This window comes from Mchenga conophoros, linkage group LG16 (assembly GCF_057382185.1).
Source record: "Mchenga conophoros isolate Kocher_MC1m ecotype Shallow Benthic linkage group LG16, M_conophoros_male_GT1.1, whole genome shotgun sequence".
NCBI lineage: Eukaryota > Metazoa > Chordata > Actinopteri > Cichliformes > Cichlidae > Mchenga > Mchenga conophoros.
In genome coordinates this window covers 36,501,680-36,517,579 of record NC_140541.1, presented here as the reverse complement: position 1 = coordinate 36,517,579, position 15,900 = coordinate 36,501,680, and the positions used below count along the sequence as shown (strand labels likewise).

The 15,900-nt window shown below is 40.8% G+C and overlaps 1 protein-coding gene across 2 annotated transcripts in view; it reads left to right on the top strand.

The window, feature by feature from the left end:
- ramp1 (receptor activity modifying protein 1) overlaps positions 1-14,555 on the top strand; it is a 71,298-nt gene extending 56,743 nt beyond the window's left edge. For both annotated transcript variants that reach the window (XM_085250000.1, XM_085249999.1), the window contains exon 3: positions 12,969-14,555. In XM_085250000.1, coding sequence (XP_085106126.1) covers positions 12,969-13,224 — 256 coding nt within the window. In that variant the 3' untranslated portion in view covers positions 13,225-14,555. The remainder of the gene's footprint in view (positions 1-12,968) is intronic.
- The last annotated feature ends 1,345 nt before the right edge of the window (positions 14,556-15,900 follow it).

The following is a 15,900-nucleotide window of genomic DNA, read 5'->3' as shown; positions in this document are numbered from 1 at the left end:
TACTTTTACAGCATGCTATATCACATGATTCGGTTTTTAAATGCTGTGTAAAATGATACTAGTGATGAAAAATGGGAATTCTTTTTGTTTCTGTTTGTTCATTAAAGAAAAATGCACCAGAAACAATGAAAAACTGTGTTCTAGATCCTTCAGAGGATGATAGCAGCTTTGCACACTTGGCATTGGCCTGTCAGACAGTCTAACAGGACACATATGCTGAGCACTTGTTGACTGCTTTTCTTTCACTTTGTGGTCGAATTCATCCAAAGTCATGTGAGTGGGGTTTGGGTAAGGTGGCTGCGGTGGTCCGGCCGTGGGATGAAGGGCTCTCCCCCACGTTGGGAACCATGCGTGCAGATACCGTATGTTGATGTTCTCTGCACAAACAGCTCTCAAAACAAAAAGCATGAGAGCAAAGTGCATTGTGCCGGCAGTTTTTCTCTTTCTTGGCTCATGCAGTTCTCTTATTCCTATCAGTCTCCATCACTGCTGGTTCTTAGCAGCAGTATTTCATAAAATCTCTGATCTTCCCTTAACGACTGGTTTCTGGAGCTTTGATCAACTTCTCCACTTCCGCATTTGTGAAGGTTTTTCTGGACTTTGTTTGCTACACACTAGAAATAACGGCTTGTCGTTACTTTGGTTTTCTTCACTCAATTAAAAATTTCTTGCCAATATTTGGATTGCTGGAGCTAATTTCTCTGTACCGACACAGCTAATGATCCCAAATGAAAGAAACTTCATTTTAAGCCATTCCAGGTCGAGAATTGTAAACAGAAATATGTTATAAGAATCAAACATGGCCTTTGGGTGTAGTTGCTGGGTTGAAACACTTTTTTAAAAATTACTAAATAATCTGATGTGTGTCATTTCAGCTACAGTTACCTGTTTGTCAGGTGAAAAAGCCATTATTTGAACTCGGCATCCAGCTGGACACAAGTAAAGGGTTAGAATACAAAGAATGATTTGATGTTTTCTGCCTTTGACCTTAAATACATTTTCAGACTGCACACGTTTGAAAATAACCATCATCTGTGATTCTGCGAGATTTTTCCGCCTGTGTTTTTGTTAGAGGATATTTTGGTCAGTCAGTCATGCATGTTCGTAAGCCGTCTGTAATAATTTAAAAACCCTTTTGTGGGTGAGCTGAGTTCATATTGGTTTATGCACAAACCCGGGCCAGATAAATCTAGTGAGCTCAGTAGTGTGGAAAGCTTACTGAAGTTCCCTCTCTGTGGACCTGTGTGATTAAACAGCTGATTACTTGGTGATTAGAAATGGATTGCTTATGTTTTCATAACTCTAATGACTGGATAACGTCCAGCAGTGGCTGCGTTGCTGCATGATTGCAGCTGTTATGCAATAAATCTTTAATAGCGTTAGGACGATGATTCGAATACTTGCCTCAGTAAGGGTGGTTTTTCATTCGCATTAGCCTGATATGTGATAGCTGGACACAAACACGGACAGAACAGGAAGCAGCCTGTCAGTAGCATCATTTATGCAGACTGTAATTTAGGAAGAAAACTCCAGTTACATTTTGTTAAGCTCTGATTTATTTTCCATAAAGAAAAAAAGTCAAACCACATCATATCCACACTGTAAAAAAAGAAGAAAGAAATCTTGCTGTGAGAAGAAGAAATCTTTGCAATCCGAAAAAAACCCCACGTAGAATTTCATTTTCTCTCCCATTGTTGCTCTAAGTCAGCATCTTTATAATCTTTTTCTTCGCTTAGTTCGAAATGTAATTTCAGGAGTTCTTAGGACTGCACTGTGTGCAGATGCCAATATAGTGTAAGCTAATAATGTGCATATATAGAAGCCCTTAGAGGAGCACACAACAAAAGGTGTTTTCTGCTTTAATTGAGCCGTCTTCTTGTTCTGTGCCTTCACATCAATACTGCAAACATTCACTTTGACGATTCACTGGTCCCACCGGGTTTCTGCTGAAGCTGGAAAGGAATTAAAGATGAGAATATTTTCCTCCCGCTGTTGTGCACCGTTGCTTCTCATTCTCTCTGTTCTGTCGTTATAGCGCTGTTCAGTGATACACTATCTTTTCAGATAAGCAAACACAAACACACCATGCCTGTTTATACAGCCCATCAATTAATTTGCCACGTTTTTCATCTGCATTCTAACGGTATCATAAATAACACGTCTGCCTTTACAAGTTTGTGCCTCATTATAAGGAGAAAAGCTTTGATGTACTCACTGTGGTCACCTGCTGCTACCTTTGTTGCTCCTGCGACAAAAGCAGGTAAAAAAGAAATCAGATTGCAGTTATATGACAGGAAGTCTTCACCTCTATCTGTGTCATTACTGCAAATACGTTACAGCGTGCTCTCAAGCATAGTATTGTATTTTTTCACTGTGAGCTATGGACTGTAAGAGTCAGCTTGTTATGGTCCATAGTTTTCACATTTCATAGTTGCGCCGGCCACATGTGGGTTTAGGCAAATGTGAGTGACAGGAGTGGAAAAGTGAAATTGTAGATCCACAGCAAGGAAGCTGGAGGAAGCACTGGGCCTTAGTGCAATACATCGATCTTTCCCTGAAGATAAACCATCACTACACACCTTTATGTGGACATCTAGAAGTTTATGACAATAAAATGGATGGATTGCTGGTCACAGGAGGCTGGACCCACCTGGAGTAGACACCAGTCTATTGCAGACTATTATTCAAAGGAACAAAGTAACTAATTTTCAAGTTCTTTCCATACTCACTAGTAAATATGTGTAATTACAAATTGATTTATTGATAGCATATACTTGAGATTTGTTATCCCAGCATCATCAAAGTGCCTCCATAAGACGGAAATCTGATAGCCACCTTGAGCTTATTTAGTTTAAATAAGTAGTTCTTTCAGAGTTTTGAGACATGATCTGATTTCAGTAAGAATCCTTATTTACAGAGACTCACATCAAACCAAACGTCTCCTCACAGATCTTTTGCTGATTGACTTTTGTTTCCTTTGTTTTTTATAAGTTCTGCATCTGTGGTGAAGTTACTTTCTATCTTTCTGTGAACAACGCCTGATGTATTGAACAGTGTGCTCAGTTTTGACCTGCCTGAACGTGCTTTGATTACATGCACTGCCCTCCTAGAAACCTTCAATCTAGTCTTGATTCAGTGTCGAGAAATCTTCTCTCAGCTTGGAATACCAATTTGACTTCTGACACTTTGTGTTAACTCTGATGCTTCCTCCCATCACAAGACTACTTATTAGGCAACGTTGCCGGAAACTAAACCCAACGGCAAATTTATAACATGTGAACAATGGCTGCAGGTTTATTTAGCTGAAAAAAAGCCTCTGAGGAGTGGATTAAATCCATATGAGTGAGCACACATATGGAACTATACAAAGACAGAATCTGGAAGTGGTGCAGAGTATTAATTTTATATATATATATATTTTATTTATCTTGTTTCTGAACTTGTGTCTCTCCATCCCAACCTGTTTCATATTGATATATTCAGGATTTTCAGCAGCACTCGGCAGATGGGGGAACCCCGAAGGACGACAGAGCAGTGTAGTGTAAGAAAATGACTCACTCATGTCATCATTTTTGTTGTGAGCTTTAGTAGATTTGTTTGTGCGATCAGCTGACGTTTACTTTGTGGATTTAACCAAATACTTCCTGGAATATTCTGCATGTAGGCAGATGTTATGTGACCCGTTTTGGCTTCTGTCCAAATGAAAAGGTGGAATTTAGCACGCGTTAGAAAAGAACATCATCTGCTTAAATTGACCCTGACCTACTGTGCAAAACCTAAATAATTGCACATTTATAAGCAATACAAATTAAACTCATATTTGCAAATTAATATTATTTTAAAAACTTGTCAGAAGGTTCACTAAACACATCATTTTTGTTGTGCGCTTTAGTAGATTTGTCTCTTTGTGTACAGGCTGCAATCAGCTGACGTTTAATTTGTAGATTTAAAATATAATTATATATCATATTTCAGCCTTTAAAGGGTTAAATGTCCAGTCTGTGAATGCAGTAACTGAAGCTTTGATTAGCTTTTTATATTTTTGGGGGTCAAACTGCACAAAACTGTGTTTGATGATGTTTGGTGAGCTGTGTGGAACGCAGGACGTACAGTAACTGCCACTGAAAAAGCAAACAATCCCAAACATCCACTTTAATCCCAGGTTATACTGCATGTGTGTGTTTTAGCTTAACTTCACTGTAATGCAGTGTTGAACTGGACCTGAGGCGTAAGCTGTGTATGAACACATGCACCATCGGCAGGTTTCATGCTTGTTTGCAATAATTCTTTGGGTTTTTGTATCTTGACTTCACAGAGTGCAATGACCACTTCGTAGCATCTGACTTTGTTTATGTGTCCAAATCCAGCAGTGATGTCTGAACCTCTGCACACACACATGTGTGTATTCATATCCTTGTGGGGACATCTCATTGACATATTGCTTTCCCTAGCCGCTTACCCTAACCATCAAAGATTCATTCCTAACCCTGACCCTTACCCTAAACCTAACCATAACGTAACTGTAACCCTGACACTAAAACCACATTTGGAGTCACATAAATGCCTTTACACTGGTGAGGACGGGGATTTTGTCCCCATAACAGCTGTTGGTCCCCACAAGTGTAGTAAACGTCCAACGTTTGGTCCCCACAAAGATTTATAAACATACTACACACACACGCACGCATGCAAATGTTAACTCACAGACTTTCACGCAAACAGAGCTGACAGAGTAATTTATACTTGAGCAGAAAACATACACAAGTACAAACACAAATGCAGCGATTCTATCTACACACGCACACACAAATGCACACACACACATGTCAAAAATAAACATCCTCACACACTCAAAGCTCCATCTGTTCACCCCATGATATGATGTTTGATTTGAAATGTATACGACGGGTGAGAGAAAAGAAAAGTGAAAAACATATATAATCTGAGGGAGAAACCATGTGACGGCATGTGCGCATTTCAGGTGCCAAAAGCAACAGAAAACACTGCACTACCAGAACAAAGCACACCTTTCAAACGTTGCTAAATATTTATCACTTTTCCTCTTGGGAGGGAAAGAAATTACACACAGAGGAGGAAGAAAGACGCTGGAGGTCCACAAAATAACAAAGTAGGAAGAAAAAGTAGGACTTTTTGTCAGATGTCCTTGTAGAGTGTTTGACTTGTTTTCTTTGGATTTCTTTGGTTTGGATGGATTTCTTCCGTTTTTCTCTAAGACAATATCTCCAAGAATTCATAGCAGGAATATTTTCAACAATGAGTGTGAGTGATGAGGAGGTTTTTCTGGTTGACAGCTGACTCCTTTCCCGAGATTATACAGTTTGAGGTCCTCATAGATTTGTATCTGTGTGTAAAACCTTTAATTTCCCCGTCCTCAGCTTCAGCTCTAGCTCTTTGATGCTTGTCATCCCAGTTTTTCTTCAAGGGATCTCTTATATCTCATCAGATGTGACCGTGGCGCTGTTGATCAAGACTGTTACAGCAGCGTGCTCTTTTTGTTTGATCTCCTCACAACACAACGGCATCTCTGCCGGTCGACTAACTCGTCTCCACAAAATGGAAGTGAAACAGATGATAAACACTCTCTGAATATAAATAATTAAAAACGTAGTAACGGCCTGACTCTGATGAGCAGAGAGAAACTCATTCTTGACTTTATTAACATCTTTGCCCACAAGCGACATCTGAATACTTTCATAATGTGATTAGCAAGGGATGTATAAGGGCAGGAGTCAGAACGGTGTCTCATTTGAATCGCCAGACACTATATTAGGTACACTGTTTTCCCTTTAGAACTGCATTAATTCTTTGTGGCACATGGTTCAGAGATTTTGGTTCACACTGACGTGATGCTGCAGATTCGTCAGCTGCACGCCCACAATGCGAATCTCTTTATCCACCACATCACAAAGGGCCTTGAATGGATTGGGATCTGGTGACTGTGGAGCCCATTTGAGTGCAGTGAACTCAACGTTCAAGTAGTTTGTGTTGATTTTAGCTTTGTGACTTGGTGCGTCGTCCTGCTGGAAGCAGGAGGTGGAGTCTGAATGATGCTCAGTTGGTACTAAGAGGCCCAAAGAGTGCCAAGAAAAGATTCCCCACACTATTACACCAACACCAACAGCCTGAACATCTGCTGGATGGATCCATTCATGCTGTTTACACCAAATTATGATCCTACCATCAGAATCAGACCAAGAAACACATTTCCAAACCTGTGATGTCCGATTTATGTGAGCAGGTCCAAACTGCAGCCTCAGTTTCCAGACCCTCGCTGACAGGAGTGGCAACTGGTCTGCTGCTCATTAAATCACCTTCTTTCCTATTCTGATCTTCACCATGCCTAGTTGCTGCCATCTGATTGGCTTTTTAGATATGCTGCATGGCAACAAAGTGTCCATTGATCATGTTTGGATAATTTAGTGCTAAAAAAATGTATGATTTCTTAGTGCAGTGATTTTGACAAGTGACTGATCCTCAGTTCATTCCCAGGAGACAAAATCCCTTCAGAGCTGCATCAGGAGGAGCATCAAGCATTAAGACAAATGTCCCAAATCCTGCGGTGGTGAGAAAGCTGCATTCAGCTTTCTTTAGAGTTTATAAAATTGTTCGTGAGGAGTCAACTTTCACATGAGAGATGTGTCATCGTTTTAATACAGCTGCAGCGGTGTGGGCTGATACTTCCTGTTATAGTTTAAGGGCTGAACACTGCACAGGGTTTCATAATATTTTCTTCAGCAGTTATTAGGCTATATCTTTTGTCGTGATGATTGCAATTTAAGCAGAAAGAATATGGCATTCCCATTGCAAAGTAATACCAGGGAAGTGCCTTTCTACAGATTTGATTGGCCGAGCCATTCATCATGTGGCTCGGTGATGAGAAGCAAGTTGATTTGCAGCCAAGGTTTAGCCAGATTCAGTTATTTTTCTCCCCGCTGTGCCGACACACCTACTGCCGGCCGGACTCGCTTCAGACATGAAAAACGGAGCTGCATTTCTTTCATGCGTGGTTACAGTCGACCTGAACTAACAGCAGCGAGACTCCAGGGACCCTCGCCACTCTGATTGTAATTTCATAGAGTGGTTTAATGCCACTAAATATAAACTACTCCTAAATATAATATAACTCGGAGGTCATGGGGAGTGCAACATTATACAGGAAACCAAGGGTATATTTTTTACTTTAACTGGATTTCCCAAGTGACATTTTCAGTTTGAGATAATAAAAAAAAGAAAGTCAGCAGAGAATAAAAGAGCGTTTCTGCAGGAAGCATCACCCCTCCCCTTACCTCATGCACGCTGTGAGACTGAGGGGAGGTTTTCCCTGGATTGTGTGTCATTATTTTGTCACTATTTCGTTTTTAATAATCCATCTAGATCTGCACCACCAACAAGTCTCCTCAGCTAATAATTAATTTTCCACTGACAGCATGACTTCCATGGTCGAGATAACGATGTTTGTTGTTCCAGTTACTGTGAATAACTCAACATGACAGCAGAGTCCCTCACAAAATACAAGCGTGCAGTGCGCCATTATTTTTTCATAAACGCCCCATCAATCTGCTGCTGTACCTGGACATTTTGCCAGCCCGACTCCTCGTATTCCAGTCAGCAGAATAAAGGACCAGTTTTGAGCCGGAGCAGCGTCTGTGTGTTGTTTTTTTTTACTTATTCATCATCTTTGGTTTTATTTATTCACACTGCTCTTCTGTCAGCGGATCAAACTAGTTGAAACAGCAGAGTCGTGTCTAATTCAGCCGCCCTCATGGTTTAACAGCCTGACCCTCCGTCTGCATCTTGTGTCCTTCGCCTTTTCTCCACCTTTCCCTGCATGTGGTTCACAGATGGTCGGTGGCGGGATGTTTCAGAGAATACGATTCTGCATACCGAAGCAGGTTACATAAGCACAAGCTGTGAAATTATTGTACATTTAGACATATTTTTCCAATCTCACACCCTTTTGTTATGAGTGAGATTGGACACATCGTCTGTCTCTCTCTCTGTCTCACACATTCAGGGGATCCAAATGGATCAAATGAATTTAAAAAACCACTTGAGGTTTGACCATGCATACTTTAATTTATGCTGATGAACTAAACAACTGGCTTGTTTTATACACCAACACACCAACACCTACACAGCGCGGATCAAAGTGAAATATCTAGATGTGCAGTGCTTCGTTTGTGTTCCACATAAACCCCTTACCGATGTGTAGGGAGGTTAAAAAGTTGCGTAACGTTTGGCAAAGGAAGCAAAGTCGTATCTGCAGGATTGTGCTTGTGGCAGTGCTGCGGAGGGTGCGCGTGCTCGAGGCGTCACAAAGAATTAAAGGTTGTCGATAACCTACATAAGCTGATTTCTCTGCCTCGGAAAACCGTGTTTGAAATTTGTTGTTACAGAAACTAAATGACAATATTAACAAATTCAGTTTTTGCTGATAGGCATGTCGACTAAAGCTCCGGTCTCATCATCTGTTTGTCTTAGACAACAACAAATAAAACGTGACAACCTTTTCTGAACTCCATTCTCTCTTTTATCCACCTCCCCACGTTTGACTTCAGAGAATACTTTAACCTTTAAAGAAAAATGCCGCCTGTACAAGTTTAGCATGTGATTAGTGCCAATTGTGAAGCGGTTTTTAAATAGCAGCAAGAGCGAGAGGCTTCGTTACTGTTTGTAATAGCAAGCCTTGCATGAAGCTATCTTAATTCTTTGTTTAAATGAGGCAAACCATCTCTGTAAACCTTCTCCTCTCAGTCCTGGGATATATGCTGAAATGGAAAATTGAATTCGAGGAAGCGGACTATTTTTGTGTTTCTTAATTTTCTGAGTAAACTCGATACCCTCACATTGGTTAAGCTCTGTGTTGAAAACAAAACTCTTACATGCATATTTTGGAGCTTATGTTTCTGGGTTGAATTTAAATGTGTGATTCACTGTAAGCAAGGACCAGGACGAGAGGCCCTCAGCTCGGTGTCTCCGTACTTAGACTACTCTTAAGAATACTGTTTACTAACTGAATATGATTTATTGAGAATTAAATTAGGCTACTTGCTAATTACACTCTGATGACCCAGCAGAACAGAATCCCAGCAGTGGTGGTGAAGATGAAGATGGAGGCTTGGATGGAGCTCTGAGTGAGCAGGTGAGGTGGAGATGAGGAGGAGGTACAGACTGACGGAGGAGCACTGAGAGTTAAAGCACACAGGCTGATTAGCTCGCAGAAAGTGGGCAAGAAAATGAAAGTGATGTAAAGAAAAGATTAGCAGCTGAACACCAAGGAAGGAGAAAGATGAGAGATTGCACATCTTCCATGTTGAACTCACACATAAGCCTTATTTAAAGCAGACCAGGGTTGGTCACCAAAATTTACCAAAAAAGGTTAGAGGGAAAGTAAAAGCAAGCTAGGTTAGGAGCCCGCTAACTAGTGTTAATGTATAAGGAAAATACAAAAGTTGCAGTCACTGAAAGGAAAGAAACTCACAGTACTTCTTGGACTGACTGTTATTACAATGAACCAAAAGGTAATCCATAATGTTTGCTATATAATCGCATTAAGAATGATCAACACCTGAGACACAGGTGAGCAGTTCAGTTCAGTTAAATTCAATTTTATTTATATAGCAGCAGTTGCCTTAAGGCACTTTATACTGTAAAGATCCCACAAAAATACAGAATCGAACAGCCCCTGTGAGCAAGCACTTTGGTGACAGTGGGAAGGAAAAACTCCCTTTTAACAGGAAGAAACCTCCAGCAGAACCAGGCTCAGGGAGGGGCGGGGCCATCTGCTGCGACCGGTTAGGGTGAGAGAAGGAAGACAGGATAGAAGACATGCTGTGGAAGAGAGACAGAGATTAATATTAACTAATGGTTAAATGCAGACAGGTGTATAAATACACAGTGAGTGCAGGAGAAACAGTGCATCATGGGAGTCCCCCAGCAGCCTACGCCTATTGTAGCATAACTAAGGGAGGATTCAGGGTCACCTGGTCCAGCCCTAACTATATGCTTTAGCAAAAAGGAAAGTTTGAAGCCTAATCTTGAAAGTAGAGATAGTGTCTGTCTCCTGAATCCAAACTGGAAGCTGGTTCCACAGAAGAGGGGCCTGAAAACTGAAGGCTCTGCCTCCCATTCTACTTTTAAATACTCTAGGAACAACAAGTAGGCCTGCAGTGTGAGAGCGAAGTGCTCTAATAGGGTGATATGGTACTACAAGGTCATTAAGATAAGATGGGGCCTGATTATTTAAGACCTTGTATGTGAGGAGCAGGATTTTGAATTCTGGATTTAACAGGAAGCCAAAACAGGAGAAATATGCTCTCTCTTTCTAGTCCCTGTCAGGACTCTTGCTGCAGCATTTTGGATTAGCTGAAGGCTTTTCAGTGAGTTTTTAGGACATCCTGATAATAATGAATTACAGTCGTCCAGCCTGGAAGTAATAAATGCATGAACTAGCTTTTCAGCGTCACTCTGTGACAGTTTTTTTTACAGATATTGCACAAAAGTAATATATATTGAGAGAAAGTTGCCCATGTCAATATACAACGCATATCTTAGTACAATCTTAATATGGTTCAAAATACAATTGAAATTGATGTATAGTTGTGATTAAAGGGGACATGGAGATATTTTAACTTTGACCTCACAGACTTTAACTTTGTAGTCAGCCTCAAGTGGTCATCTAGGGAACTGCAGTTTTGGTCAGTCCTACAAGAAAACAGAGGCTCCTAAGCTGCTCCCGTGGACACAAGATAATAACCTTTTCTTCCTTTTGAGTTGGAAAACATTTAATCTGCAATAGAAGCATAAATGCGTTCAAAGCACCTTGCAAAACTTACCTTGCACTTACCCTATTAGAGCAGTTTGAAATGTCACAGCCTGTATGCCGAGTTTAGATAGTGCTGAAACTGAAATAGTATACCATTTACTTTCAAAGTGCAGTGTGTATAGCAGCCAAATGGCCTCCTGACACACAGGCTGAATCACTCTTTTCTCTGTTGCATAAGATTTTATGATCAAATGAAATGGTGCCTAACAGAAATTACACCGAGAGCTGCATTTAGCAGCCTGCTGAAGCGCGTACATGCAAACAAAAATATTATGGTTTGGTTCATATATGAGTGGAAAAAGTTACTTTATGAGATAAAGCCACACAGTTTGGCTTTTTCACAGCGCTGAGGGGTCAAAGGTGGAGCAGGTGGAGCATTAAAAGCGAGCTGTTTATTGTGGCTGATGGTAAAAGGCAAAACACAAAAAGGGAAACTGAGAAGTATAAATAAAATTGTGACCAGGAAATTGTGTTGTTGTGTTTGCACATCTCTGTTGCTTGTGGGGCTCGCACACAAGAATTTCACTCGCATGTGCTGTGCCAGTGTGCCTGCACATGTGATGTGACAATAAAAGTGATTTGATTTGATTTGATTTGATAAAACCAAAACATGTAGAAAAAACCGAGGCAGGAAGAACAGACTGACACTGGACAGCGTCTCACACACAGCTGGACCAAATCACAGAAGATGAGACAAGGGAAGCTAAACTAAATGCGACTTTCAAAGTAAAACAGGAAGTGCAATAATTAAACAGGAAGCACAAAGACACATGAATGAAGTAACTACAGGAGACCTGACTCCCGAGACTAAATACAGTAAGAGGTTGTTTTTATATTTTATTACATGCTAAAGTGATAGAAGTAGACAGGAACATTTAAAGATGTTAGCCTGTGCTTTCTATTTTTCTGATTGTAAGAAAAAAAATGATCAGTCATATTTTTCTGCACTAACACAAGCCGCACCTGTAAAGATGTTCCCCAAACCAGCTTCTGACAGGAGGCTCTCCTGAGTGCTAGCATGCCATTGGATAATTCCATTAGCTTGGGGGGGGGTTGAAGGTTATCTTGTAAAATGCCTGGCACAGAAACCAGCACATCTTATCTGTGTAAATTCCCCACAGTGTGGAAGGTGGTCCTAGATGTGGTTTCAGAAGCGTAATGGATTTGGAATCAGAGCAGCCCGCACAGAACCAGCGCAGTGCTGTTTTCAAGTTTAACGGGCTCCTTTATTTCCACAAAGATGTGGGGAGGCCGGCTGCGTCAGTACGGCTGCTTGCACAAAGAGACAGAACAGCTTTGTACTTGATATGACAACCTCCTTCTACCCTAGAAATGTCCCCGAGTCACTCCTGAGTAGAAACACTCTTAACTATCAGTCTGGGCTGTCTAGCCATCCTGTCTCCTCGCTGAGGGCATCGCCATCCTCAGATGTCTCCAGGCCTTGCACAAATGATTATGAATGAAACATACTGGATTAAATCAACTATAGAAAATTCATTTGAATCACAAAGTAAATTATAGTAGTCAATATTAATAAATCATTTTCATTAAAAACATTCTAATATAAAAGTTTGATTTTTCTTCTCCATCCATCCATTTTCTTCCACTTATCCAAAAGAGGGCTGGAGCTTCATCCAGCTGTCGTAGGGTGATTTAGAATCGCCAGTTAACCCAGAATTAACCTGACTGTGTATGGATTTTGGTTAACTGGTGACTCTTTAACTGGGAGGAATTGTGGGAGGAAGGAGTACTCAGGCAGGCACAGAGAGACCCCAGACTGGAGTCTGGGCCTTCTTGCTGTGAAGCGATGGTGCTAACCACCGCAAAGCCATGCCATCCGTTTTTTTCCTTCTCATTCTTTATAAAACCTGGTGACAGCTGCTGTTAGTTAAACGAATTAACTTGACACAGCCAATAAAATCTACATGCATCAGCTATCACGTTAGCAAGAAAACTGGGCGCTAGCTTGGCTACCGATGATCGGGATCTGCTTTTGCCTGAAGTTCATGATTGAAGTTTGAGTGTTGACAGGATGTAGCGACACTTCCTGTTGGGTAAGTGTATAGCGAGTTTGTTCTGCGTCTCACTTTGCTGCCTTCTCTTTTTTTGTTTTGTTCTGCAGGCTCTACGAGGAGCTGACAAACTGCACGTACTTGGTAGCGCTGAAGATGGACTGCTTCTGGCCCAACCGGCTGGTGGATGAGTTCTTCATCCGGGTCCACAGGCACTACTTTCACGACTGCTCTCTGACCGGACGGCTTCCCATGGACCCTCCCAACCGCATCCTGGGTCCGTTTATTGTCGTGCCCATCCTGGTCACCCTTCTCATGACGGCGCTGGTGGTGTGGAGGAGCAAGCGCAGTGAGGGGATTGTGTAGGAAAGAGGCGGTTCACAAGACTCAAGACAAGAGGTGCTTTTTGTCACGCCACTCTCACCTTCAGTGACCAAAGACTCTCTTCTCCTGAGTGTCAGTGTCTGGGTAAAACACAAAGGACCAGTATCGCTATATCATGGACCCAGAAGAGGAAATAAATGAGACTAAAAACCATATACTACTTCAGTGATGCTTCATTGTATCCACACCAGAGTGAAGGCTTTACAGCTCCTGCTCCTTCCACATGGATTGAAGTCATTTCTTTAGTTTACAGAGCACAAAGGTCACCTCCATCAGACCAGGAACAGGAAACGGCTAAAAGGACATCGTAAACACCAAAATCTCTTTGCTGAGAGAAATTGCTTGCAAATCATTTTGGATCTGATGCTAATCAATTTACACACACACACACACACACACGCGCGTGAACAGGAATTTTACAACTATTCTTGGAAACCATGAGCATCACCTCACGCATCAACAGAGACTCAAACGACGAGGATACAGCAGGAGACAAAGTTTAGACTTCTGTTAGGGAACCCAGGGAAATGAACTGTGTGTGTATGCAGCATACCATAAATATATACACTATATACAATGTGAGATTGTCTTTGTAACATAACCGAGACAACAAATTATAGGTCAATACATTTATTTCTGTCAGATATTAAATTTTGTGATTTCTTGTAGTCGCTTTAACAGACGTGTGTATTATATTTATATATAATATACAGTTTATTAATCATGCATATGCTAAAGAAACACAATTAAGAGCAGAGACATCCAGACTCATATGTCAGGACTGCATCTCGGTCTTTCTTCGCTTGCAGGGGTTGAGGACTTTGATGATGTTGTGTTTTGCAGCTTCCATCATGGATTAAAAAAATGAAAACAAGAGCAAAGACTTGCAAACTCACAGTGGAAAACTCACAGTTCTAACTACACAGAGAACATAAAGCAGTGGGTTAAGTTAGCCAACAAACACCCCTGCCAAATGTTGCCATAGCCTAAAGCAGAGTTTGTGTATCGTGAACCTTAGGCTTCAATCGATTCATGATCTCCAAGTGTGGCAGAGTGTGCCGTGCAACCTGTTTCCTCATTGATATTTTCGAATGCTCTCTTCCCTTTATAGATTCATTGACCTGTCAGAAACACACCCACACTTTCCCGACACGATCTTTTCTTGTTGCTTGTGCCAAAAGTTCTTGGAAAAATAAAGGGCGGTGCTTCCTGTGGAATGTCTAATTTTCTGTTGGAGTGACTTCTGTTGACTGGTTTTAAATATCTATGTCCAAGAAGCAAAGTTCAATAAAACGTCTGCTTAATGTGTCTAATACGCTTGGGAGTTGCACTTGTGTTTCTTATGAGATGTAAATAGTGCAAAATGCTCCTGGATGTGTTAAATATTAATCATGAATCCAGCATTAATATATGCAGGCCTTAGTGCACCATGCTGAGTCATAATGAATGCACTTGGTTCAAGCATGTGTCATTTGCTGAAGTAGGAAACGTGAAAAAGGAAAAACTGTTAAATAATGTATAAACAAAGCAAGAAGCTCCTGTTTATATAGAAAAGAGTGTTTTTCACTCAGTAATTACTGATAAATGTAGCAATTAAATATCATCAAGATCTTGTTTTCACACTAAACCACTGGGAAAACATAAAATGAGCCTGTGAAGATGCCAGATATGAATTGTTTGTATTGGTGCTGTCACAGGTGCGTGCTTGAAGCCCAACCAATAAGACAGCCACAAGATCTTGTTCTTTACTTGGCTTTTTGCTTGATGAGAGTAACTAGAGGCAGCACCAAGTCTCAAATAATTAACAAAAAGACCAAATCAAGTCTCAAGTGTTTCGAGACGTCTACGGCAACTCCAGTCCAGCAACTTGATTAGATAACAGACACCTGGTCAAGAGAAATCCAAGTCAAGTCTTAATTCAATCTCATCAACAAAAGACCGAGTTGAACTACGCTTGACAAATGGAAGTCGAGTGTTGTTCAAGTGCACACTGCCTTTAAGTCAAAATTTTGAGTGTTGAAAGATATTTTCCTGTGTTAGTTGTTAGCACTGCAACTCTGTCTGATAAGTAAATACTCCAGGTGCCTGCAAACTACTGCTTTCTTCATGTAGTGAGGACTGAGGAGTTTTTACTTTCTGAGAGTCAAGTCTCTAAATAGCTAAGGCCACATCACGACTTAACTGTAAGCAGAATCTTACAATAGCACATGAATCTCATTTGTCCACTTACAGAGAAAAAAAAGAAAAAGCTTTCCCCTTCGTGCCCCCGTCATTGTTGTTATACAGGAAACTTTTGAAGACCTTGTCCAGAAAGTGATCCCAGTAACACCAGTAATACACACAATGTGTTTTTGGTTCCTTGCTGCAGCTGTATTGGCCACAGAGAGATAACTGTCACACTTTATAGACCTACACTCCGTGGCATAGACATAGATATGGACTTTGTTAATTCCACACCAGGGAAATTCAAAAAGCAGCAAAAGGGTCAGAGAGAAAAAGTGAATTACAGATGTATACTTCTTTAAAAGATTAAAAAACAATTAAAAAATAAGAAAAAATGACTTTAATACTAGAAAACACCCCAAAACTATGCAAGAGTAATATATATACTATTTATAAATGATTGATATAAAATATTTGCATGTATATTGTTGCAGG